At 47.2% G+C, this 26,205-nt stretch overlaps 1 protein-coding gene across 1 annotated transcript; it reads right to left on the reverse strand.

The window, feature by feature from the left end:
* Positions 1–1,717: 1,717 nt before the first annotated feature.
* DCLRE1C (DNA cross-link repair 1C) lies at positions 1,718–25,335 on the reverse strand. The gene is made up of 14 exons (XM_049777776.1): positions 25,227–25,335; positions 22,072–22,123; positions 19,822–19,906; positions 18,558–18,617; positions 15,437–15,492; positions 14,691–14,792; positions 13,865–13,937; positions 13,566–13,706; positions 11,339–11,440; positions 9,149–9,285; positions 8,161–8,215; positions 6,706–6,794; positions 5,532–5,626; positions 1,718–2,639 (listed from the first exon to the last, which is right to left on the reverse strand). The coding sequence occupies exons 1-14, from the start codon at positions 25,333–25,335 to the stop codon at positions 1,768–1,770; spliced, it is 2,028 nt and encodes a 675-aa protein (XP_049633733.1). The 3' UTR covers positions 1,718–1,767.
* Between the last annotated feature and the right edge of the window lie 870 nt (positions 25,336–26,205).

Here is a 26,205-nt window from a genome sequence, read left to right on the forward strand (position 1 = left end):
CACATTACAGGCAGGGGTGAGTGAGGCTCAAGCTCTGAGGCCACACTGCCTGCATCTGAGGCCCAACTTTAGCCCTGGGAACCCTGGAAATTCTAACTTCCCTGTGCCTTAGGCTGTATCCATGAGCAACGATAATGAATGTATCTACCTCAAAGTGAAGGAATTAAAAGTCAGGTTATGCACCATATCCAAATGTTAGCTATTATCTATGCTGTAAACCCGTTCTTTAAAATCTTTCATTAAACCAGCATGTATGAAAATGTGGTTGTGTGTACTCTGTGATTATCAAATGCTTATACATTTAGAAGAACGTTTATAGACGTGCATTGATCATAGGGGCCAAAGTGATAGCACAGCAGGGAGGGCGGGCGTTTGCCTTATACAGCACATGTTCAACCTAGGTTTGATAGCTAGCATCCCATATGGTCCCATCCCCAGAGCCTGCCAGGAATAATGCATGATGGCTGCCAGGTGTGGCCCCAAAACAAAAGCTTGAGTACAGTATAAGCTATACTGTAATAAACTTTAAAGTGTCCATGAATACATACATGTGAACAGCTACAGTCTAAGCAGAAAATACAAGGGCACTGGGGGTTGAAGCTCAGGAATTACGGAAGGGTGGACCCTTGGGTCCTTTTGCTATTGGCTGCTCTGAGCATCCAGTCTAATCTCCACTTTCAGATTTGAATTACTTCTATGGCTCTAAGATTTTTTGTTGTTGTTGTCCTTAGCATGAGCCTCGGTGATTCTTAGTTTAGTTTAAATGACCTGCCAACTGTCTTGATTTCTCCCTTGCAGACTTATTGGAGATGTGCCTGCCTTTGCTTCCTAAAGCTTTTCACTCTCAGCATATCGATTTTTTTTTTTTGGCCACACCCGTTTGATGCTCAGGGGTTACTCCTGGCTAAGCACTCAGAAATCGCCCCTGGCTTGTGGGGACCATATGGGACGCCAGGGATCAAACCGTGGTCCTTCTTTGGATAGCGCATGAAAGGCAGACACCTTACCTCTACTGCCACCTCACCGGCCCCAACATATCAATGTTAATAAGACCTCTTACGCTGGCATCTAAGGACTTTAGCGACATCCGACAGCTGAATACATTCCTCTACTGTCGTTGTCAAAGCGTGTTCTCTATGGCTTTGATTTTTCTAGTTTCAATTTTCATTTCTCCACCATATAACCAGCCCCCTTTGAGTGCTGTGACAAACGTGTAAATAGACTCTAGTCACATAATCTGGGGGAGTGGCGCAGCCACTGACTTCCCCCGGGGCCTGTCCCATGGGTGCTGCTGGTAGGGAGCTGTGTTCAATTCATCCAGTAACTGCTGGACCCAAACTGTCCCCAAGATGGGAGTCCCATGACTCCTCTTTCTCCTTTCTCTTGTTTCCCTGTGTACATTTGGACGGATTCAGTGCCAATATATCTGGATTATGTCTCTGTGGCTTAGAGAAAATGTATAGAGACAGGTTCTTAGAACATTTAACAGAGACAGGTTTCTTAGAACATTTATGGTGGATCTTTTTCTCTGAACCTACCTGAAATCACCTGAAGGACATTGCTTCTAGATGGCCACTGTTGGCTCTTCTAGTGTCTTACTGTGTTTGGATAGAGGCCTGCAGCTGGAACTGTTCCACCCGCCCCTGACTTCTCCCTCTTTCTTGTTGCTCTGTTGGCCCTTCCGCTGCCTTTTAGGTACCAAAAACATTTCAATATGCCCATTTCATTTCATTTATTATGGGTTTCATTGTTTCTAAAAAATTTTTTTCACGTATCTGCAAGGGACCTTTTTCTTTTCTCAACTACTACACTCTGGCCTGTGGCCAGCTTCTCATAGAGGAGCTGTAAGTGCTCCTGAGTGGGAATCTCGGCCTCCGGGGTGGAGGGTATTTCGAAATCTGAGGAGCTGGGTGAATCTGCAGCAACAGCAATGAGCGGTAGTGCCGGTGTCTCCTCAGGTCGGTTTTTCCCATCACTACCTGTCAGTTCTTCAGCCCTCGCTGCTCTGTTTACATCCTCCTCTCTGATTTTTGCGTCCAACGTAGCGTCCTTGGAAGAGGCAGGAAAACTCTCTTTGATTCTGGTTCTGTGGCCACCTTTGTTCCAGGATGTCGCATCTGTGTTGTTTCTCTCTTGGGAGGACAACAAGACGGTGTCGGACTGGCTATCCCAACCTTGGCTTCCCTGCTCGGAGATGTGGGTGGACTGAGAGGAATTCTGCGAGGAGATGTGTGTGGAGTCCCCATCCGAGTCACTGAAAGGCTTGGGGGATGCCGGGCAGTGGTCCAGCCCATCCTCTGTGGTCTCGTTACTTCTCTTAAAGAAGGTGTCCCATTGTGGTATGTCTAGCTCGGCTGTTGGTGGGTGACACGGGACACCTTGCAGTGAGGGGGACGCTTGTATTTCTTCCTCACTCTCACTGTTGGATTCCTCACAGTCAACAAAATTCGCCTCGAGACAGGCCAGCGTGTTGTCTGTGCTTTCCGGTCGTCCTTCCAGCTTCCTGCCAGCCGGCTTCCTGGGTTGCTTAGGAGCTGCTGCAGCCAACGGGAAGTCGGCGAGCTGCAGCGCTGGCTGGTCCGGAGCCTTGTGCCTCAGAGGAACTGGCAGGAGATCGTCAAAGAGCTCATCTTCCTCCTCTGCAGGACAAGCAAGCAGGTATGTGAGCAGCAAGAATTGCAAAGAGATTCCAAGATGGGCTTGGAGTTCTGGTTTGCAGTGCAGAATCAGGTGCTTTACCCCATCCATTTCTGATTAAAGAGAGGAAAAGCACTCTTCTTCAACCAGAAAAGCCTGAAATATTCTGAACAATCATCAGGTGTACTTCAAACTTCTAGAAGTATGCAGCTAAAGTGAGAAGGTAGATAGATGTTCCCTGAGTTCAGCACCACAGAGTGCCTTAACCTCACAGCTCTGTTTCTCCAGACCCACCAATCTGGGCTTTACTTTTTAAGTTCTAAAGTCAGGCAGGTTTGGAAACCCACTGATTAGAAGAAATTTCCCACTTCTCTACTGGAGCTAAAGGAGGGAGTTCAATTACTAAAGAAAAGAGATTCCCTTTCCTTTGGGCACTTTTGATACCTGCTTGTCGCAGTATAGACTGCCCCCCTTACTCAAATCTAAGAGAAGCCCAAGTCCCTTTAGCACCTGCTGGTGGACCTTGGGGAGATGGTGAGTCTAAGAGTTGAGGTGAGTTATACCCTCATAGGAACATGTGAGTAGAAAGTAGCCCCTATACACCAGAGAGCCAGCCCACAGTCCATCTGCTAGGTATAGTCCTGGCTTCCCAAACTGTGAGCTGCGAATGCCCAAGTTCCCCTCTCTGCTCTCTGTCACATACTTTGGAGAACAGAGACCTGTCAAATCAACTAGATCCAAAATACTGACCCAGTCACCCATGGCAGGAACAAAGTAAGCAGAACCCTTTTCACAGTCCTCAGCATCTGGAAAGAGACTGTACTAGGCCACTTGCATTTTTAAAATGGTGAATCAGAGGTGGGGAACACAAACATGCTCTCCCTCTCATAGCCTGAAAAAGTGAAATGCTACTAAGATTCCTTTTTCTCTTGATTCAGGAGCTTATTAAATACTGTTATGAAAAAGCATGAAGGGGACAGAGTGATAGTATAGCCTTGAACATGGCCAATATGTTATTGATCCCCCATACCCCACAGAGTACCCTGAGCTCTGCCAGATGAGCCCTGAGCACTGCTGGATGTAGGCCTCCCCACACCAACCCAAAAATGCTAACTGCCTTGTCACATGTTAAATTATTTATGATTGGTTTGGTTTTGATTTTGGGGCCATACTCGACAGCACTTGGGTTACTTCTGGCTCTGTGCTCAGAAATTACTCCTGGCAGGCTCAGGGACCATTTTGGGATGCCAGGTATCAAACCTGGGTCAGCTGTGTGCAAGGTATATGCCCTCCCACTGTGCTATTGCTCCAGCCCAATTTATAATTGTTTAAGTAGTCATAACTTTTTCTACAAGAGGTGTTACAGTAAGATTTTTTTTTTGCGTGTTTTGTTTTTGTTTTGGGGCCACATCCGGGTGACGCTCAGGGGTTACTCCAGGCTATGTGCTCAGAAATCGCTCCTGGCTTGAGGGACCATAAGTGACACCGGAGGAACGAACCATGGTCCATACTAGGTCAGCTGTGTGCAAGGCAAATACCCTACCACTGCTCCACCACTCCAGCCCCTACAGTAAGATGAATGTCTACAATATGTTTCTAACTTATGGATTACTGATATTTTTTGTTCATTAGAATCCCAAAATTCTCATTATCTCTGTTTTCATATCCTGTGATCAATAAATATACCAGTGTTATGTTTCAACTGTAGAATACTTCAATTTGTCAAAAGCTTTTTTGCTATAAACATACATGTGTGCCACACAAAAAAATTCTATAATTAGATTTATCCTGAGTATATTTATACCTTGTTAGAACCTAAAAGTATAAAATCTTTATGAAGATGAAAAGTCATTTAACCCTGAGAAAATACACAGTGATATCCTTAATAGCATTTACACACTGTCTGTGTAAATTGGGCCTAAACTTCCTAAAAGGAAGAAATATCTAATTTTGCCTTCCACTGTTGAAGTTCACCCAACAATAATGAGAAACATTACAAAGCATGTCGTTTTATTTGTAAAAATTACAAGTTCTAAATAACCTCAATTATGAGATGCAAATTTATTATTGTTCAGTACTGTGTATATTTGGGAGCTTATATGTACAAAGATACCAGCTGCTTTCCTGCCTATAAATACCTGTGCAGTCTCATCACTAAAATACTATCCCAGGGCCCTGAGAGATAGCACAGCGGCGTTTGCCTTGCAAGCAGCCGATCCAGGACCAAAGGTGGTTGGTTCGAATCCCGGTGTCCCATATGGTCCCCCGTGCCTGCCAGGAGCTATTTCTGAGCAGATAACCAGGAGTAACCCCTGAGCACCGCCGGATGTGGCCCAAAAACCAAAAAACCAAAAAAAAAAAAAAAATACTATCCCAGAAGAAAGCCTGGCCTTAAATCCCTGTCCTGCCCGAGAAGCGTACACTGGGGTCACTGTTGTGGGCCAATGATAGCACAGCAGGGAGTCTTTTCCTTTTACACAGCCAGCTCAGGTGCAATCCTTGGCATCCCATATGATTCCCCCAAGCCTGACAGGAGTGGTCCCTAAGTGCAGTCAGAAGTAAGTCCTAAGCACAGCCAGGTGTGCCCCCACCACCACCACCAAAAAAGAGTACCAAAGTTGTAGATATCCAACTAGAGAGCCTGAGGACCCATTCCTCAAGATTCTGAACAGGAATAATGAACCTTAAGGCAATTGACTTAATCTGCAGGCTAGCTGAAATTGCCTCGTTTTCAGAAAATTCTTCTGGTTTTATCTGTTTTATCTGGTACCAGCTGGCACTTCCCATTGACTGTAACAAGCCTGAGCAAGAGTGGGGACAGGTTTCACCAGTAACTGCTCACAGGAGGGCAGGCCTGTAGGGACGTCGGGCCCTGGAAACTATGGTGTGCTCACCTGAGTCTGGGCAGGTGGTTCTGGCTCTCTTCAGCTTCCCGAGTGGCCTGTACTTGGGCGTGATACTTTGTGGAGATCGGCATAATGGCTTCAAGCTGAAATGACGTAAGATAATTTTGTTTCTCCATGGGGTGAAAATGGGGTGGCATCTCTTCTAGAAATACAAACTATCCCAAAGAGATTCTACAATGGCATTTCAAACCAGGAAAGCAATGTTTTGCTTATTTCATTAGAATGGTCCTAAACAAAAGCACCAAAATAGTCTGGAGTAGGTGCTACCTAAGGATGGAGAAAAGGCAAAGCCACAGTGCCAAGGCCTGTGGGCCACAGGGGCCACATCATGGTTGCTTCCCCTTCTCCATCCATTGGAACTAGCTTGTCTCATTTATTTTAATTTTTAATTTTTTGGTTTAGAGCTACACCCAGTGGCACTCAGGTTACTCCTGGCTCTGCACTCAGAAATCACTCTTGACAGGCTCTGGGGACCCTATGGGATGCTGGGGATTGAACCCAGGTAAGCTCAAATGCTCACCCAACTGTGCTATCACTCGGCTCTGTCTCTTGCAAGAATCTTACCAAATTGGTGTCTTTCTAGCAACTGCAAGTTGAGTTCCATGAAGATTTGAAGGTCTTTCCTCTCACTGTCAGCCTCCCCAATACACACACACACACACACACACACACACATCTGAAGGTCTTTCCTCTCACTGTCAGCCCCCCCAACACACACACACACACACACACACATACACACCGGCCTGCTGCAAGAACCTCTCACTTTTCTCTCACATTATCCAGAGTTCTGGCCCCCCCATACACACACACACACACACACACACACACTGGCCTGCTGCAAGAACCTCTCACTTTTCTCTCACATTATCCAGAGTTCTGCCCCCCCCCATACACACACACACACACACACACACACACACACACACACACACACACACCGGCCTGCTGCAAGAACCTCTCACTTTTCTCTCACATTATCCAGAGTTCTGCTCGCCACACAAACACACACACACACACACACACACACACACACACACACACACACACACACACACACACACACCGGCCTGCTGCAAGAACCTCTCACTTTTCTCTCACATTATCCAGAGTTCTGCCTGCCCCATACACACACATCTGGCCTGCTGCAGGAAACACTCACATTTCTCTCACATTATCCAGAGTTCTGCCTAAAGGAATGACATTTGGAAACACGTTCACAGGACAGATGTAGCTCAAGAAATCTTTAATCTAGAGGAAAAAGCAGAATTGACTGTGGTTAGAAAACAAGAAAATCAGGGCTGGAGAGATAGCATGGAGGTAAGGCGTTTGCCTTTCATGCAGGAGGTCATCGGTTCGAATCCCAGCGTCCCATATAGTCCCCCATGCCTGCCAGGAGCAATTTCTGAGCATGGAGCCAGGAGTAACCCCTGAGCACTGCCAGGTGTGACCCAAAAACCACAAAAAAAAAAAAAAAGAAAAGAAAAGAAAACAAGAAAATCTAGGTATAAATCTGTTAAAAGGAAATAAGCAAAAGCAGGAGGGGGTTTACACAGAATCCCTGGGAGCCACTGAGAACAGGGGCGACCTGTGCTTAAGACCTGGGGACCAGGATGCTGAAACATTCTTCAGGTGCCCGGAGAGATGGGGCGCTGGTAACCAGGACTCAAAGAGTGTCTGACCTTTACTCCCCTGTTTAACAGGTCATCCTGTTTAATTTGAGTTCAGCTGAGTGTAGCCAATTACAGGAAGTGAAAGGCTAAGCCTGGCAGTACTTGTGACCTACCAAGTGAGCAACCCCAAGGGACTGGGAGAGGTTGATTTGAGGAGTGCTCGGGGCCTACTCCTGGCTCTCAAAAATAAGAACCTTGGGGCTGGAGCAATAGCTCAGCGGAAGGGCCTTGCCTTCCATATTGTCCCCCAAGCCAGAACCGATTTCTGAGTGCAAAGCTAGGAGTAACCCCTGAGCATCACTGAATTACCCCAAAACATAAACAAACAAACAAACAAGGAACCTTAATGGTTGTGGAGGTCCTGCCCCATACCCCTTTGGGGGGAAAGTCAAGATATTAAAAAAATAAAAAAGTATCCTTGATGCTACTCCCTGACCTGGGGCTAGGGATCAAACCCCTCAGTTCCTGCATGCAGAACAAGCACTCTAGACTAGTTCTCCAACACTGCTATAATACAAATTTGGGGAAAAATCCAAATTTGAAGAGCGCCTTCAGACAAGCCCTAATGGACTGACTATACCTGGGGTATACCTGGGGTACTTCCTGCTGGGGGGCCCCCTTCGGTGCTCAGCTCTGTGCAGCAGGCAGTCAACTGTGGGGGCCGGAAACTGGGGTCTGGGTTTCCAAATGTGATCCAAGCACCCCACGACTGAGCTCTCTCCAGCCCAGAGTTGGGATTCTTCCATACAAAGCGACTAGAACCAGAGAAGTATGTGTAGGAAGAGCAGTTTCCTGTGGCCTTGCAGCCATCGTTATCTGTGGGATGTTTCCCTGATGGCAGCAGGGAAAGAGACGCTGGAGGCCGCAGAATGGGACCAACCACCAACCTGCAGCCTGGGAGATGACGGATCTGGACTAGCTGGGTAATGGAAGCATCTTCTTACCTCACTGTAGGAGGAGTGGAAGGAAAAGCAGGCCCTGTAGGAACTCTCGCCAGTCCTAGAGGGAAAGGATAACATGTTCAAGAGGCCGTTCCAGAGAACCAAGTTATCTCTTTCCAGCTTTCTCATTTCCCATAGGAAACTGCCACACATTTGGGGATGCAGTGGGGGAGATAATAGTGGTTCAGTGGGGAGGGCCCTTGTCTTGATCCTCAACATCCCATTTGCTTCCCTGCATACCACCTGGAGTGATTTCTGAGTGCAGAGCCAGGAGTCACCCCTAAGAATCACCAGGTGTGGCACAAAACAACAACAAAAAATTCTTTTCGGGACAGAAAGAATTTCTTAGCAGAATCCTCACAGGTGCCAGACATTCTTGAAAGGAACATTGCTGGGGTGTGATGACCTTAAGGCAGACAGACTTTCGCAGTTAGCCATCCACATAGGAGAAACCAGTCAGCAGGTCAGAAGCTGCATCTTTTAGCAGCATTTAAACAGTATTTCCTCGGGCCAGAGCTGGGAGGGCGTTTAAATGCACCTGGCTGCTCAGGTTGGATCCCCGACCCGGCGTTCCCTATAGTCCCTGAGCATGGCCAGGAGTGAGTCCTGAGCGGAGAGCCTGGAAACCTCCCGATCATGGTCAATGTAACCCTTAACTAAAATCAAGCCAAAAGCTGGGGCCAGAGAGACAGCACAGCGGTAGAGCATTTGCCTTGCACGTAGCCGATCCAGGACGAATGGTGGTTCGAATCCCGGCATCCCATATGGTCCCCCCTGCCTGCCAGGAGTGATTTCTGAGCGCAGAGTCAGGAGGAACCCCTGAGTGGCTGCCGGGTGTGACCCCCAAAACCAAAAGCCAAAAAAGAAAAAAAAGCCAAAAGAGTCCAGTATCCTCGAACTTAGCTAAAGCACATTTAAATAAAATGAGACCACAAAGTGCGACTTCAGATAAATCTACCTGAAAGCAGGGTTCACCCCAAGGGCTCCTCACCTCACAATTACATTTGTTTTTCTTGTCCTTTCTCCAAACCACATGGTGGAAGGCTTAATGCTGATGGTGTGAAGAAGGGTCTTATTTCTGGATGTCATGCTGCAGGGGAGTTTATTCCACTGGAAATACTCCTCCGCCTGAAAAAGGATGCAAGGAGCCCAGATCAGTGCTCCCATCTGTCTGTGTGCAGGCCCCGGACAAAAACACCTACGTGCGGCTCTGGTGAACAGTTGGTGAATCCGGGGCAAGGCACATTCTAGAGAACAACGGCCTGTGCCGGCTCTTTAAAGATGTTTTTGGTGAGGAGGGTCTCCCAGGCAGTCCTCAGGAGGTTGAGCTAAGATCCTAGGAAGCAGCATTACCCAAAAGGTCTGGCTGTGTGGGTCTCGGGGCTGTATCCCCTACATGCTCTGTGTTTTGGGGACCTCCAGCCTGCACTTGGGAATGCTGGGATGGGACTGGGCTCTTGAGCCCCTTCTCTCTCACTTTCTCTCGCTCTCTCCCCTTTCCTCCCTCTCCCCCTCCCTCCTTCAAGTCTCTCTTTCTCCTTCCTCCCTCCCTGCCACCCTCCTTCCCTCCCCTTCCTACCAGGAATCACCCCTGAGCATCACTGGGTGTGGCCCCAAAACACAACAAAAAGAAATGAGGCCTGAGGCTGATCTGCACTAAAATACAAGGAGAGGGCAGGGGCTGCAGTACTTGAGAGATTACAAACCCCAGAGAAAATAGGACCAAAGAGTTCCTAATAGTACAAAACTGTGACCAGCCCATGTAAGAACCAAGATTCTCCCCCTAAGGAACTCTAGACTAAGACAAGCCCAAACCCTAGTAAAGAGTACTTTTCCACTCCTGGCTGAAGGCAGAGCAAGAGTTAATTCAGAAATAAAACCAAAGTTGGTGTCCTCCAAAAGTAAGGAAGTAGGGGTTGGGTGAGCTTGGAAAAAGACTCCATTGATAAAAAAAAAAAAAAAAAAAAAAAAAAAAAGTTTGAATCAAAATAACTCTTGCCAGCCAGGGTCTGAATCAGAGTATCCCCTCACCCCGACAACCACGTTCTGTATCAGAATATCCCCCGACAACAACCAGGTTCTGTATTAGGTTATCCCTTGACAACCAAGGTATGAGTTCAAGAGTATCCCTAGACAACCAAGGTTGAGCCATAAAAATCAGTGATTAATTAAGACATCAACATAAATAATGTTAATGTTCTGTTAATGCTTGTAATTTCTACATAAACTGCTTGAAAATTTGACTCGGGGTCCTTGCCAAGACTCCCCTAGTGGAATGAGGCTCGGACGTTGGTTAACCAAATAAACTCCCTTTTGCACCTTACATTATCAGAGGTGGTCTTTGACTCTCAGGGCCAACATGGATGTCAACTTGAACACTATCAGACATTCCTCAAATGCACATGTGTATGTCCACATGAAAAGTGGTGAATAAATTCCTAGGTGCAAGTTATACCCTACACTTGACCAACCATCAAAAACAGTTCCTTCCCTTGATAACCTTTCTTTCACAGTGACATCAAGCCAAACATTCTGTGCCGTGACTAAGAATTCCTCTCTGGGAGCCAGGAAAAGAGAATACTGGTATCTGGTATTGATCTTGGCTCAATACCTGGCCCTACGCTGTCCCTTGAGTACTGCATGAACAGCTTAGGAGACTCTCAAGCCTGCTTCGAATCACTTGCTGACCCTGTTGGAACCCCCACTTCACCCACCCACATCAAAATTTAAAAAAACAAAACAAAACAACATTCCTGAGGAGGCAAAGGCATAAAATACTTGCCTTGAATGCAAGTGACTCAGGCTCAATTCCCAGCACAGCATACGTTTGGTCCCCCAAGCACAGAGCCAGAAGTCAGCCCTGAGCCATTGTGACCCCAAACCAAACTCTTGCCTTAATTGTTTACAAGACTGTCACTGGGTGGAAATGTGGTTCAGTGGTCGAGCACATGCATGCATGAGAGCTAGGCTTGATACTCCAGCATTGCAAACAAATAAAATACTCTTATACCTCAGAGAAAGAAACAAAATTCTGCACCTCATGCATCTGATGCATTTTACTAAGAGCAGAATGTGCCTAGTATCTGCAGCTAGCTGTGTCTTGGGCCTCACTACCTGGGATCCCGGCATCCTGGGGGCACCAGAGAGTGGGCCTGGCACTTGTATCTTGGCTGTCGGGTACCTTCGGGTGCCGGCAGGCATGGATCTGGGTGCCAGGATCCGTGGTGAGGTGGTGTAGGATGTCAGGCATGTTCCGGAACATATCGAGTTTGTCCACGTGTACCTGCAGAAGGTGCAACCAACAGAGATGAGGATCCAGGAACAAACAGTCCAGTGTAATGGTTCAGGGTGAGTGAGGCCTTTCCTTGTCCTGCTGCCTCAGAAGACAACATCTGGATCCCATTTTTTTTTTTTTGGTTTTTGTTTCTTTTTGGTTTTTGAGTCACACCCAGCAGCGCTCAGGTGTTACTCCTGGCTCTGCACTCAGAAATCACTCCTGGCAGGCTCAGGGAATTATATGGGATGCCAGGATTTGAATCACCGTTCGTACTGGATTGGCGTGCAAGGCAAATGCCTAACCACTGTGTACCTCTCCAGCCCCAACATCTGGATCCTGGAAGAAATTTCTAGTCCTGGCCTGTTCTGCAATTTCAAGGTTCAGACATTTTAATGTATCAAAACAGGGTGGTTAAGCAAAGAGCCTTCGCAGTGTCAGGACAGCAGGGCTGTATCCTGTAGGGCCAGGGATGGAATCCCAAATCCCTGCTAGGCAGGCTTACTGCGAGTTCCCTGCCCCAGAGCATCAGTTTTACTCAGAACTTCTCTTCTGGACTGGAGAGATAGTACAATGGGAGGGTTCTCACTCTGTTAGGGGCTAACCTGAGTTTGAACCCCAGTATCTTACAAGGTCCCTCAGCACTACCAGGAGTGATTCCTGAGCTCAGAGCCAGAAGGAACCCCTGAGCATCACTGGTATAGCCACAAAACAAAACAAAACACTGTTTGGATCAGGGAGAGAGCCTATGTGGCTGGAGTACAGGCCTGGCAGGCAGGAGCCCTTCATTCTACCAGGTAAGGTAAAAAACCACCCCCTAACCCCCAAAATAAATGAAACTTTATTAAGAGTTTTGGGGCCGGGCGGTGGCGCTAGAGGTAAGGTGCTCGCCTTGGATGGACCACGGTTCGATCCCCCGGTTTCCCATATGGTCCCCCAAGCCAGGAGCGACTTCTGAGCGCATAGCCAGGAGTAACCCCTGAGCATCACCGGGTGTGGCCCAAAAACCAAAAAAAAAAAAAATAAAAAGTTTAATAAGTAAGAGGTTGTAACTTTTGATCTTGCCAAGAGGCTATGACATAACCAAATAGTAAAGTGCAGCTTTACTCCAAACAATACAATATTTTTGAACTTTATAAAGGAGGCAGAGAGTAAAGAAAGGGGTTAGAAAGCAAAAAATTAAGACAGAAGAAAGGAAGCAGGGAGGGGAAGGATGGGGAAAGAATTTGTCCCAGATCAGATACAAAGAAAAATCTTTTTATTTACTAAATGAGGTTGTAGATAACTGAAGTTCTTGACACAAGTTTGTTGTGGGGACATGGAGGGGAGGGGTAATCTATGATAAAAATTACAAAATGGGGCCGGAGCGATAGCACAACGGGATAGCACAGTGGCCTTGCACAAAGCCAACCTGGGTTCGAACCCCAGCATCCATATGGTCCCCCAAGCCCACCAGGAGTGATTTCTGAATGTAGGAGTGATTTCTTAGTGCAGAGCCATAATTCCTGAGCACCACTGGATATAACCCAAAAACACCCCCAAAAAGGGAGAACTGCAATGGCCAGCCAGTCCCAGCAGCACCTTGTAGAAAATCCAGTTGACAGAGCCCTCTGGAAAGGGGCACCAAGACAGCCCTCCTCACACACACTCTGGAATGCTACTTCAGGCCCAAAAAGCCAGCTCTAGGCAGCCTGGATGGAACCATCTGGAACCAGCAGCAGAAAGCGCTTTCCCAAGCCAGGCCCACGCAGACCCACAGAAGCCTTGGCGGAGATATTAATCTTGACACATTTTGGACCAGAAATCCCAGCAGGGACTGTGGGTGACACAACACCCAGGACACATGCGTGGACGAGGATGTCTGATGCCCTTTGTGGGAGCTGACCCATAATCCGTGTTTCCTAGTTCAGACTCACCCCTGGCACTTAATTCCTGCCCCTTGGTTGGAAAAAACAGCATTTTGTGCTTCTGGGGCTGGGTACACAGCAGCAGGGAGGGGAGGATTGAAAGAGAAGGAAAGAGAGGTCCGCACTGGTCCTGGAAGAGGAGATGGATGGAAAGAGAGAGAGACAGGAAGCAAGGCCCGTACAGGTCCTGGAAGGGGAATGCAGAGATGTTAGTGGTCCAGCAGTACCTGCATGCCAAACTCCTCGCTGAGGTTGGTGAACAGATACTCGTAGCCGTAGGCGGCCTTGCAGTTGAGCCACACGACGTGCGAGGGGCTCCGCGTGATCCAGCTCCCCACCAGCTTGACGATGCCGCTCAGGCACTCCCCCTGTACAGGGCAAGTCCCAGGCCCTAAGCATCCTTCCCAGAGCACCCTGCAAGCCCTCCTCCGACTCAGCCACCAATGCCAGCAGGGTCAGGAGGACCCAAAGGCCACCTCCATAGACTCAAGCCCAGGCCCTGCATGCCATCTCCTCACACACCTACCCGACTTGGAATCTGATAAAATCTCGGGTCACAGAATGTCGTATCCAGATATACACTCTGGATGTCTTTCACTCTGCAAACAAGAGGAAACAGGCATTAATAAATGCCATCCGGAGTGCCCTAAGTCAGATCTTTTGGGGGGCATTCCATTTTCCTTAAGGTTTTGTTTCTGTCCACTCTGCCGAGATATGATTTCTGCTTCATAAGCTATGGAAACTATAGGCAGGGATGTAGCTGAGTGGTAAAGTCGGGTTGGTTCCAGGCACCAAAAATAAAAACCAAAATCAAAATTGGGGGGACTACTAAGAGATAATGCAGTGGATTGAGCATTTGCTTGCCTTGTACGTGTCTGAGTTCAATCCCTGACATCCCATATGGCCCTCTGAGCCCACCAGAAATGATCCCTAAGCACAGTCAGGAGTAAGACCTGAACATCTCTGGGTGTGGCCCAAAAACTAAAAAGTGAATCAAAGTAAAACATTACAAAAGATGGTTCCATGAAGGTCAGCCAAGCCCTATAAATCCCTCCCTTAGGTAGTAGACAGCTAAGAGGCTCTAAGAAGAAAATGTCCATTTTCGAGTGTTTTGAATGACACCTCAATTTGATTTCCAGTTTTAGATGGTGATCTGGGGAATGACTATGAAGGGATTCCCCCACACCTGGCAATTTGCTCACTGGCAGCAGCTGTTCTCTACTCGCTGGTTACCCGGCTCACCCAGAAAGTTGTGGGAGAGGGGGCCTCTTCAGGGAAGCATGGGTGGTGCTCAGGGACCACAAATGGCTCTGGGGATTGAACTTGGGCCTGACACGTATAACCCCTCCTACCTGCCCCCCGAGTGCAGAAGCTCCATGCGTGCTGCTTCTCCTTTGGCCAGTCGGAAGTCACCTGTGTACAGGACGGTCCCATGACTGCCCTGGAACAGAAACCTGCAAAGGAACTGTGTCTTGGTGATCATGCTGGGCTCAAAGTGAACTGGGACCTCACTAGATGCTTCCGTTCATGCGGCCAGTCGACAGGTTCCTGGATAATGGCTGTACCCCGTGCCCCCTAGGGTGCTGCCCTGGGAGAGACCAGTCCCCACTACACTGGACAGAGAGAGCCCAGGTAACAGGAAGATGCCAAAGCCCAGGACAGCCACTGTGACAGACTTTGGGGACAAAAGTCTTTCTGGGGCTCAAAAGATACAGCTAGGTTTGTCCTCAGCACCATATCCCCCATCCCCCAAATAAGGTCACATTTCAAATGATCTTGCCTCAATTTCCCAAATATGATTTGGAGACAGATTAAAGAAATTGCCAGAAAAATAATCAAGTGTCCGTAGACATTTTCTTTTTCAGTTTTCGGGGTCACTTCCAATGGTGCTCAGAGATCACTCCTAGCGTTGCTTGGGGGACCATTTTGAGCTGGGGATGGATTCCAGGTTGGCTTCATGCCAGGAAAGTGCCCTCTCTACTCTATTATGGCTCTGGCCCTTCCTTAGATATTTTCTAACCCCTGAAAAGGGACTCCTCCACAAATAAGGTCCTTCATACCCTTTTAGAGATAATAATGTGGTAAAATAGCCTCTTACATCACTGATCCCGGGCAGTGACCAGCTGGTAAAAGGGTCACGACCACCTCTTCCTTCTGGAAAGAAAAGAAAAACAAGATGTAATCAAGGACTCAGCAAATAAAATGCTTTTGTTGTTGTTTAGTTTTGGTTTAAGGGCCATACCCAGAGGTGTGCAGAACTTACTCCTGACTCTGTGTTCAGGGATCACTCCTGATCTTTAGGAACCTGTATGCGCTGCTGGGGATTAAACCAGGGTAGGCTGCATACAAGGCAAGTGCCTTATCCATGGAATTATTGCCTCATATTGTATTTGTATCACCAAATACAATTGTAATATGAGTAGGATGTGTCTTCCTCCCTTTTAGCCTCCCTCTAACCTGCAAAAGGGAGGACTTTGTGCCATCAAACTCCAATGGCATTGGGGAAAAGACAGGCAAGGCAATATATCTATCTGCAGGGCTGATCTGGTGAGTATTGGTGGCACTGTTCACAGCTCTGGCCAAATACCAGAAAGAGCCTAAACAAGAGTGACAGGATCGTTATGAGCCACTGGAGAAGACGGGTCACAGACATGGCACTGGGCAGACCAGGAAAGGGTTGACCCTGCCCAAAGCCTGAATGTTCCCCTGACAGAAATTTCCAGAACAGGGGTAGGAGAGATAGCATGGAGGTAGGGTGTTTGCCTTGCATGCTGAAGGACAGTGGTTCGAAACCCAGCATCCCATATGATCCCCTGAACCTGCCAGGAGCGATTTCTGAGCGTAGAGCCAGGAGTAACCCCTGAGTGCTGCCAGGTGTGACCCAAAAACCAAAAAAAAAAAAAAAAAAAAAAAAAAGGAAGCAAATCCATTAAGACAGAAGCTAACTTGGGCTGACGACGGCAGGGCACTACCAATGCTCAAAGCTGTGGGATTTCTTGGGGAAGGTGAAAACATTCCAAGTAGGAGGCACTGAGGACCACTGGGGGGCGCTGTGTGAAGCTCGGCAACTGACTGACCGGGAAATGTACTAGATGGGAGCTGAGGTCAGACACCCTAGCAAGTTCCAACCACAGTCCATTACGGCCCTGCACCAGGAAAAAAAAAATCAAAATAAAATGAACAAAATTAAGGTAAAAAAACACAATGGTAAAATTAAATTAAAATCTTTGAAATAATTAAACAAAATGAATTTTAAATAGAAATTAATAAGGAAGCAAATTAAGTTAAAAGCCATAAGATTAAGCTAAATAAAATGAAACAAAATGAACAGACAGTGCAGGAGCCTGGGTGAAAACTTGGCATGCAGGAGACCCAGGACTGGGCACCCCAACTCAGTCTCCAGCATTGCCAGGAAGAACTGGGGAGGCCCTGAGTGCCAGTAGAACAGGGTCAGAAAATGAATCAGGTAAAAATGAATCAGGGGAATAAAGAAAAAGAGAAATGAAATAAAATTAATGAATTCTATAAACTAAATAGGATGTCAAATTAATGGGATTAAAGTGGATTAAATCAAGTTAAATATAAAACACAATCAAATGAAGCTATAAACTTCAAAAGTAAAATGAGGGGCCGGGTAGGTGGCGCTGGAGGTAAGGTGTCTGCCTTGCAAGCGCTAGCCAAGGAAGGACCGCGGTTCGATCCCCCGGCGTCCCATATGGTCCCCCCAAGCCAGGGGCGATTTCTGAGCACATAGCCAGGAGTAACCCCTGAGCATCAAACGGGTGTGGCCCAAAAAACAAAAAACAAAACAAAAAAAAAGTAAAATGAATAAAATACATAAAAGGAACAAACCTATACATTAAAAGATCACTTAAACAAATTATGATAAAGAAAATAATATAGAATGGAATGAAGTAAACATTACAAACTAATTTAACTCATTTCAATATGATAAAGTACAATAATAAATTCAACTAAATAATTCAATATAATTAAATAAATAAAAAATGACAAAAATTAAGTTAAAATACAAGATGAAATTTAATTTTAAAATTAAAATCTTGGCCGGAGGACCCGGAGAGATAGCACAGCGGCGTTTGCCTTGCAAGCAGCCGATTCAGGACCAAAGGTGGTTGGTTCGAATCCCGGTGTCCCATTTGGTCCCCCGTGCCTGCCAGGAGCTATTTCTGAGCAGACATTCAGGAGTAACCCCTGAGCACCGCGAGGTGTGGCCCAAAAACCAAAAAAAAATAATAATAACTTGGCCGGAGAGATAGCAGAGCGGTAGGGCATTTGCTTTGCACACAGCTGATCCAGGACAGAAGGTAGATCGAATCCCAGCATCCCATATGGTCCCCCAAGCCTATCAGGAGTGATTTCTGAGCCCAGAGTAACCCCTGAGCGACACCTGGCATGACCCAAAAACAAACAAACAAACAAACAAACAAAAAAAGCCCTTAACAAATCAATAATAAAATCCAATAAAATTATAAAATTAATGAAGTATAACTTTTTAAAGAAAATATATTTTATATGAAATACAGAGATCAAATTAAATTTTAAGGATTATTTTATTTTAGGGGCCAGAATAGGCAGTATAGTAAATAGGGCTCTTGCCTTGAAGATGGCTGACCAGGGTTCAATCCCTGGCATCCTATATGGTTTCCTGAGCACTGACAGTAGTAAACTCTGAGCACTGCCAGATGTGCCTCCAAAACCAAAAATAAAATAAATGAGTTTCAATAACTAAATTAAAATTTTTGATAAATAAAATTTAAATATATGAATTAATATAATAAAATTATGTAAAACCTAAGTATGTAAAATATGACAGCAAATAAAGTTACATAAATTAAAATGTCGTAAAATAGTACAATTAAAATTAATGTATTTGAATAAAATATAAACTAAATGGGGCCAAAGCAAGAGTACAGTAGAGAGGATTCTTGCATGTGGCCATCTGGGGTTCAATCCCCATCATCCTGTATGGCCCCCGAGCACCACCAGGAGTGGTTCCTGAGAGCAGAACCAGATGTGACCAAAAAACAACAACAACAAATAAAAGTTAAGTTAAAAATCAATTTATATTTTTGAAAATAAAATTCAAGTGGAAAATTAATAGAACAAAGGAAAACAAATACTCAGAGTCCAGGAGAAAGATCATCATTTTTGTACTAAGTAAATATTTTTGGAAAATACAGCATTTAATACTTGGTTACCTCACCGGATGCTTCATCAATTAAAGATATCTGAGTAGGAGTTTCAATTTCAATTGATATCTGTTAAAATAAAATAAAAGATACTCCTGAATCATCACTTCTTCATGACTTTCCTGAAATAAAGAGAGGAACTGAGTTCTAGCTGCCATTCACTAAGTGCTAACCACTGTGCCAACAGCTTGGAAAGATGGCAAAGTTCCAACAGCCTTTCCTGGGCCACCTTAGTGTCTTCTCTGAACCATCCCTGCATTGCTCTTCCTTTACGATCTACCTTCCAATTATGGCTCAGCTGTAGAGCATTTGGCTTGCTTGTGTGAAACTCAGCACCACACAAAAAATGCTGCCAATGAACAGATCTATTTTATTCTGTCACATTCAAAATGATCCATTCTGGGGCCAAAGAGATAGTGAGTGGGTAGGGGTTTGTCTTGCACATGTTAGACACAACTTTGATTCCTGGCACTACTTGGGGTCAACCAAACACTGCCAGGAATGATCCCTGAGCACAGAGACAGGAGTAAACGCTTGAGCACCACTGGTGTGCCCTGTTCCCACTCTCCAATAAAAAAGAATTACCCTTTCTTTAGGGGGGTATCTTTTGAGTCAATGCTGTGAAGTCATCACCAGCTTAGTGCTTGGAGGACACACCGTGCCCAAGGCCCTTTGGAACAACTCTCCAACCCCTACTCCATTAGATTCTTTTAGAATTCTAAAATAAATGAATTATTTTAGAATTTTAGAATTAGAATTCTGGGCATTCCTCTTGTCTTATGACAGTCCATCAGTTCAATTCATTTCCCCCAAATATAGATGGATCTATTGGTGATATTATAACTATTTAAAGAATATAATTAGGGGCCAGAGAGACAGCACAGTAGGGAGGCTGTTTGCCTAGCATGTAGCCAACCCGAGTTCGAACTCCAGCATCCCCTGTGGTCCTTCAAGCACCAACAGGAGTAATTCCTGAGAGCAGAGCCAGGAATAATTCTAGGTGTGGCCCCCAAATCAAAACATTTTAATAGCAATAGAGTCAATGAGCTTAAACAAACAGAACCCGGGTCAAGATCGCGAAAGGACAAGAAACCTGAATTAGCAACACTGAAAAGGCAGCATATCTATACCTAAAGGCCAGCGTGGGTCTGGGTTAGGAGAAACTAACATGAGCAACTGGGCTTTGCATGATGCCAAGGTTACTTTCCATCTCCCTCCAAACATAGATCCCACTCCAAAAGAGAATGAGTGTTGTTCACAAAACAAAACTTACAATTCGCTTCTCCCAAAATCTGTACTTCGGGCTAGTTAGCAACAACTCCTTAGTAACCGGTGAGCAGTATAAGTAAACCTTCAAGCTAGAAAGGAAAATACAGGGTAAGAGCTAAAACACACAGCCCCCATGAGCCATTGGACCCAGGAACTGGATCTCCTAGCAGCAGTCAGTGGCACAGAGACAAAGAGGGCACAGAGGGGCCCAGGTACATCCTGTGAGCTCGGACGTTCTGGAGTGGGAAGAAGGGACAAAGCAGGCCAGGGGGAGTCCTCTGCCCTTGTGTCCCTCAGTGTTGTTCTGTTGGGGGCTGAATATGGCCAGTTCACCTGGAAATACGGTGCTATACCCTCCTCTATCTCTGAAGAATGAAGTCGGGGGGCAGGCCCCCATTTCCCATCATCTACCATCTGCTTCCTTCATTTTTCAGGGAGCAGAAATAGTTTTCCTGAGACATTTAAAACTCACCATTTCGTGGTGGGGAAGAGTGGGTGCCTGGGAAGACCCACTGACCGAGGCCCTCCCCACCGCCCCACATAGACTCTTTGTACAAACTGGATGTGGGAGTTCTCCCATGGGTAGGAGGGGTCTACTTTAACCTCCTGGTGAACCTGGGCAAACCCTCAGAAACTCCTTCCCCAGCAACCTGAGTGGGTGGAACGGGGCTGCATCTCTGGGCAATATGGCCTCTTCTCAGCGAGGACCATGTCCCAGAACACGAGTGACCTAGGTCCTAGGACATACACGTGGTGATTCCTGAAACTACCAAACTGAAGAGTCTTCCCAGAGACCCATGTGCCCCTATGCCTAAGAGCTGGAGTGTTCTCAGGCAGTTGAGATGGTACAGCGCCTTCACCACAAGCACAAATACTTTGAGAACACCAGACTAGTGGCACGTAAGGCATTATGCACTATGAGTTGGGACCACTTGTTACACAGCAAAGTAACTGATACATAGGCTCTAAAATCAGGCAAATCTACTGAGATTCCTTAGTCCTCCCCTGACAGGCTGCGTGACTTGGCCAACTAATCTAACCTTTTTGGCATCTCAGTATGCAAGCAAATGAGAAACCATTACTACAATCTATGCCAAAAATTCTCAGATACTGAGAGGAGGTAGGGGGGCTGAGCACAAAGGGGCTTTCATCTGAGCTACTTACTACAATGCACTCCCAGCCAAGGCCCAAATCTATGGGCACTCAAAGAAACAGCTGGACTGAGGTATTGGCAGTGGCAGAATTTGCGCTCTCAATCAGTACTAATCAGTACTCCACCATCCCATTGGCACTGCTGGGCTCGTGTAGCAAGAAGCCTGACACCCTCTGAATCCAAAGTCAAATCAAATCAGTGGAACCTTCGCACAAAGAGAAGTGGCAAATAGTTCTAAGCTATGGCTAATGGGTAGGAACATTCTAGCTCGGCTGTCAGAAAAACGTGACAGTGCAATGTGATTCGTTTTAATAGAACATCCATCTACACACACACACACACACACACACACACAGCAAAACAAAATTAATCTTGCAGTTATCAGCACAGATGACTCAAGTATAATGTCAAATGCAAGGAATCACAAGCCCATACTGGCCTCTTCTGATCTGGATGGCTCAGAATTTCACAGTTGTGGTCCCTGCAATACCACCTCTTTTCTGGTTTTTCGGTTTTAGGGGTAGTGCGGTTTAGAGGTGTTTTATTTTAGAGGGTGGAACGTTTAGGTTTGGGGCAGGCTTGAGGTCACCCAGAAGTGCTCCTGGCTTACTTTTTCTTTTCCCAGCTTACTTCTGACTCTGCACTAATGGTACTATATGGGATACCAAGGATGGAACCTGGGTTAGCCACATGCAAGGCAAGTGCCATTCCCACTGCACTCTATCTCTCTCTCTGACCCTCTAGCTACTTTCTATACAAAGGTTTTCATTCATTGACAGGGTTATTTAAAAAGGGAGAGGCAGAGTGCTAGCACAGTGGGAAGGGCATTTGCCGTGCATGTGGCCAATGAGTTCAAGTTTGATCCCTGGTATCCCATATGTTCCACCAAGCCTGCCAGGAGTTATTTCTAAGTGCAGAGCTGGGAGTAATCCCTGAGTGCCACTGGATATGGCCCAAAACCAAACCAAAACAAAACAAAATCACACAGGATAGAGAACTATTGGCAGGGTGTTCTCCAATACCACTGCTGTCTCTGCCCTCCAGCTTCCAACCCCCACCCCACTGCACACAACACCAGCAGCAAAGCCCAGAATAACATACCTGCACTCCAACCTTCTCTTCAAGGCAGGCGCTCTTAATCCTTTCATATGATCTAAAAACAGTACATCAATAACATAAATGTTATTTTTTTAGAATTCCTTAGCACAAGGAAACTGGGAAATCTGTTCTTCTTAAGTGTTTTTGGAAAGAAACTTTAGGAAGTCACTTTACTTTGATAAGTGGAACCATTAACCTGGACTGTGGCACTACATTCGGCTGAAGAAGAGAAGGCAGGCACGGTGGAAAAGTGATTGTCCCTCACAAAGAGAAGCCACAAGGGCCAGAGAGATGTCCCAGAGGGCAGAGTATGTACCCATCATGCACAGGGTCCCAGAAACAGATGGTCTCCCAAAGCACTGCAAGTATGACCCCAACACACACCACAACAACAATTTGGAGAAGCATCCCTAGCCTCTTAGGCAGAGTTACTACAGAATAACTGTCAGGCTCTCATCCAGAAATGCACAAAACAATTTCCTTCACTGCCTTCTCAAATTCTAGACCAGCCACCGTTAGGCCCCAGTGGGTCATGCTGCCATTCAGGCCATGCACAACCAAAGATTTAAAGAAATCAGAGAGCGCTGCAAGAAAATCACCCAAAGACAAAGCTGTAGAGTGTGTGATTGGAGGGTCTTATGATTGGAGGGAAGAGGACTGAGGCAAGTGTGAGTAGACACAAGTGTAACTGGAGGCAAGAGTGAATGGAGGAAAGCACTGCCCTCTACTCACAGCAGGGCTTCTAATCCTAATTACCACAGGCACCAACAGGTGGCTTCACCAGGTCCCTGACCACAGGATTCTTTTCCTGTTTGGGTGATGGTAATCTCCAAGTAGCGGTAAGTCCTACTCTTGGGGTTAAGACAGCCAGATGCCCCACTTAAGCACCTGAATGCTCCTATATGCATCTGGGGCTGCACAGGAAATGGGGTGTTGGAGGCAGCAGAAAAAGCCCACTTGAGTACTGGAGTTCTTTTGCTGAGATGAAGAATGGGGACCGAACAGGGTCACACTTTTTTCACTGGTACATTTGGAAGAAGTGACGTGTAAAGAACAGGAGGAGAAAACCAGTTGAACCCCTACCAGTATCAGTGAGCAATTGCTGAGGTCAGTCAAGGTTTCTACAATAGAGCAACCAGGGCAGGAACCCTGAGCCCTGAAGAAGAAGCTTGAATTCTGGGCTTGAGACCCATGAAAAGAAACATCAACTGGCAATGCTTACCAAACCGGAACAAGAAACTAAAACAATCAACCCCACCCCCAAAAAATGCAGAGACGAGATGAACAGAAACTTCCTCAAGGAAACATACAGATGGTCAGTAAGAACGAGAAAAAATGTTCTGCAGAACTAACTCTCAGGGAAATGCAAATGAAAACAGATTTTTTTTCCACCTCTCATCGGGGAGACTGGCACACAGCAAAAAGAACTAAATAACCAGAGTTGGCATGGATGTGGGTAAGGGAATCCTTGGCCCCTGCTGGGGAGATAGATGCTAGGGAGACAGCGCAAAGGGTGAATTCTAAGTGGTGTTGGGCCTCACTTGGTGTGGATCACTCAGGGACCACTCCTACCATTGCTGAGGGGACCAGAAGTGGTGCCAGAGATAAAACTGGGGTGGCCTGTGCATGTCATATGTTTAGACTGCCTCTTTTTTTTTTTTTTTTTTTAAGTTTTTAGTTCATACCTGGTGGTGCTCAGCGGTTACTCCTGGCTCTGTGCTCAGGCATTACTCCCCACAGTGTTTGGGGGACGATATGGGCTGCAAAAAATCCAAGCTGCGTTGATTGAATGCAAGTAAGCGCCTTACTGATATTCTATAGCTCAGGGCTCCATCTATTAAGAGGGACGCTTTGTAGCAGAAAAGGCAGTTAGAAAAATTCTACATGAGCTCAGCTGGGAGAAGTTCCTGAGCACGCCTGAGGGTGGCTGCCAGCAGAGCTGGACCGAAAAAATCAAGATGCTCCAGGACCTTCCAGTGTCAGTGAACAAACACAGAGACAAGGTAGGTCCAGATGGGCCTCGAATGAGGACTGGGAGTTCTAAGCAAGAGGGCACAGGTATTTTCCCTCCAACATCAGCGATTTAAAGCTGGTGAAAAGGGGCTGGAGCGATGGCGCAAGGGGTAAGGCTTCTGCCTTGCACATCCTGACTCAGGATGGACGTCTGGCTTCGATCCCTTGGCGTCCCAGTCCCCCAAGCCAGGGGCGATTTCTGAGCGCAGAGCCAAAAGTAACCCCTGAGCACCTCCAGTGTGGCCCAAAAAAAACCTAAATAAATAAATAAATTAATTAATTAATTAATTAATTGGCAGGGCCCAGGAGGTAGCTTAAAATGCAAGTGCTCATTGCATCCCATGCAAGGAAGACCCCTGTCCAAATTACATGAGCTCTGTACTTAGGAATCACTACTCACGGTGCTCGAGGGACCGTATGGAATGTTGTAGACTGAACCCAGCTTGCACACTAGGTGCCTTAACAACTGTACCACTACTGCTCCAGCCCCCAGTGACACCTTGCAAGACTTGACTCCTTCCCAACCCCCAGCAAAACCAAGTGAGATAAGGGCTGGGAAAAGGGCTGGACATCAGGGGACCAAAGCTGGAGCTTAAGATTCCGCATCCTGGGGGCCAGGGCAATAACACAACGGTTATTTTTTTTTTTTTTTGCCTTGCACGCGCTGACCTGGGTTCCATCCCCGGCGTCCCATATGGTCCCCCAAACCAGGGGCGATTTCTGAGCAGCAGAGCCAGGAATAACCCCTGAACTTCACCGGGTGTGGCCCAAAAACCAAAAAAAAGGAAGGGGGGCAGAGAGATAGCATGGAGGTAGGGCGTTTGTCTTGCAAATGGCCAACCCAAGAAAGATGATGGTTCGAATCCCGGCATCCCATATGGTCCCCTGAGAATGTCAGGGGCGATTTCTGAGCGCAGTGCCAGAAGTAACCCCTGAGTGCCGCCGGGTGTGACGCCCCCCCCCCCGCTAAAAAGAAGCTGTCAAAAACTGCTGGACTCCCAACCCCACCGACCTGACCAGGCACGCACGCGGCTTCCCGCACCCCGGCACCCCCAGTCCCGCTCCCCCGAGGCGCGCGCGGCACCTGCTACGCCTGGGAGTGGGTGCCCCTCGGTCCTGCGGCCCCCGGACCCCGCGCGGCTCACCCTTGTGGCAGTGCGACAGGAAGTAGGCGCGGGCCCTCAGGTTCTCCCTGTCGAAGCGGTCGATGGAGATGTTGGGGTACTCGACCATCTGGCCGCCGAAAGAGCTCATCGCGCCCGCGCCGGCTCCCCGAAACCTGCCGCAGACAGACAGACAGAAACTCCCGGGAACCGAGATGCACATTGCCACTTCCGGAAAACTACCGCCGCCTCCCCATTGGCCGGCCGGACGCGGTCTTCTCCAATCACAGACGGGGAGCTGGTGTAGAGGGCGGGGCCGAACGGCTTTCGGCACCGCCCAGCGCCGGGATGCTCAGAGAGCGCAGGCGCGGAGGGAGGTCCGGGGATGCAGGGAAGGATGCGGGAAGGCCTGGGCACCAACCACACTGATGGCTCTTTGCTGCAGGCGTGTACTCGGGACCCGAACACCCATGCAGCCAGCAGAGCGGGATGCAGAGCTGTGAGCTCGCTTAGGTCTGACTCGACCCGCTCAGCCTCCTCCTCCCTTTCCCATCTTTATTCCCGGGATAATCGCAAGGAATTCGTTAGGAGAAGATTGTAGCTGACTCCCAGCTGCAGAGCCCTGAAGTATATAGGCTCTGCTTGCATTTCTCTTCGGGGACTTGGAGGGACCTCTTGGGCCTCCCTGGCAGTACTCTTTCCATTCGTGTGTGTGTGTGTGTGTGTGTGTGTGTGTGTGTGTGTGTGTGTGTGTGTGTGTGTGTGTGTGTTTTCTTCTATAAAATATTGCCCCTACAGCCAGAGTGATAGCACAGCAGGGAGAGCAGGAAGGGCTTTTACCTTGCACACATCTGGTCCAGTTTCAATTCCAAACATCACTATATAGGGTCCTCCGAGCCGACCAAGAGTGATTCCTGAGCACAGAGCCAGGAGTAACTCTTCAGCATCTCCAGGTGTGGCCCTGAAACAAGCAAACATATGTATATATTGTCTGTGCTCAGGGTTTACCCCGGCTGTATGC

The sequence above is a fragment of the Suncus etruscus genome, chromosome 7 (genome assembly GCF_024139225.1).
Source record: "Suncus etruscus isolate mSunEtr1 chromosome 7, mSunEtr1.pri.cur, whole genome shotgun sequence".
Classification (NCBI taxonomy): Eukaryota; Metazoa; Chordata; class Mammalia; order Eulipotyphla; family Soricidae; genus Suncus; species Suncus etruscus.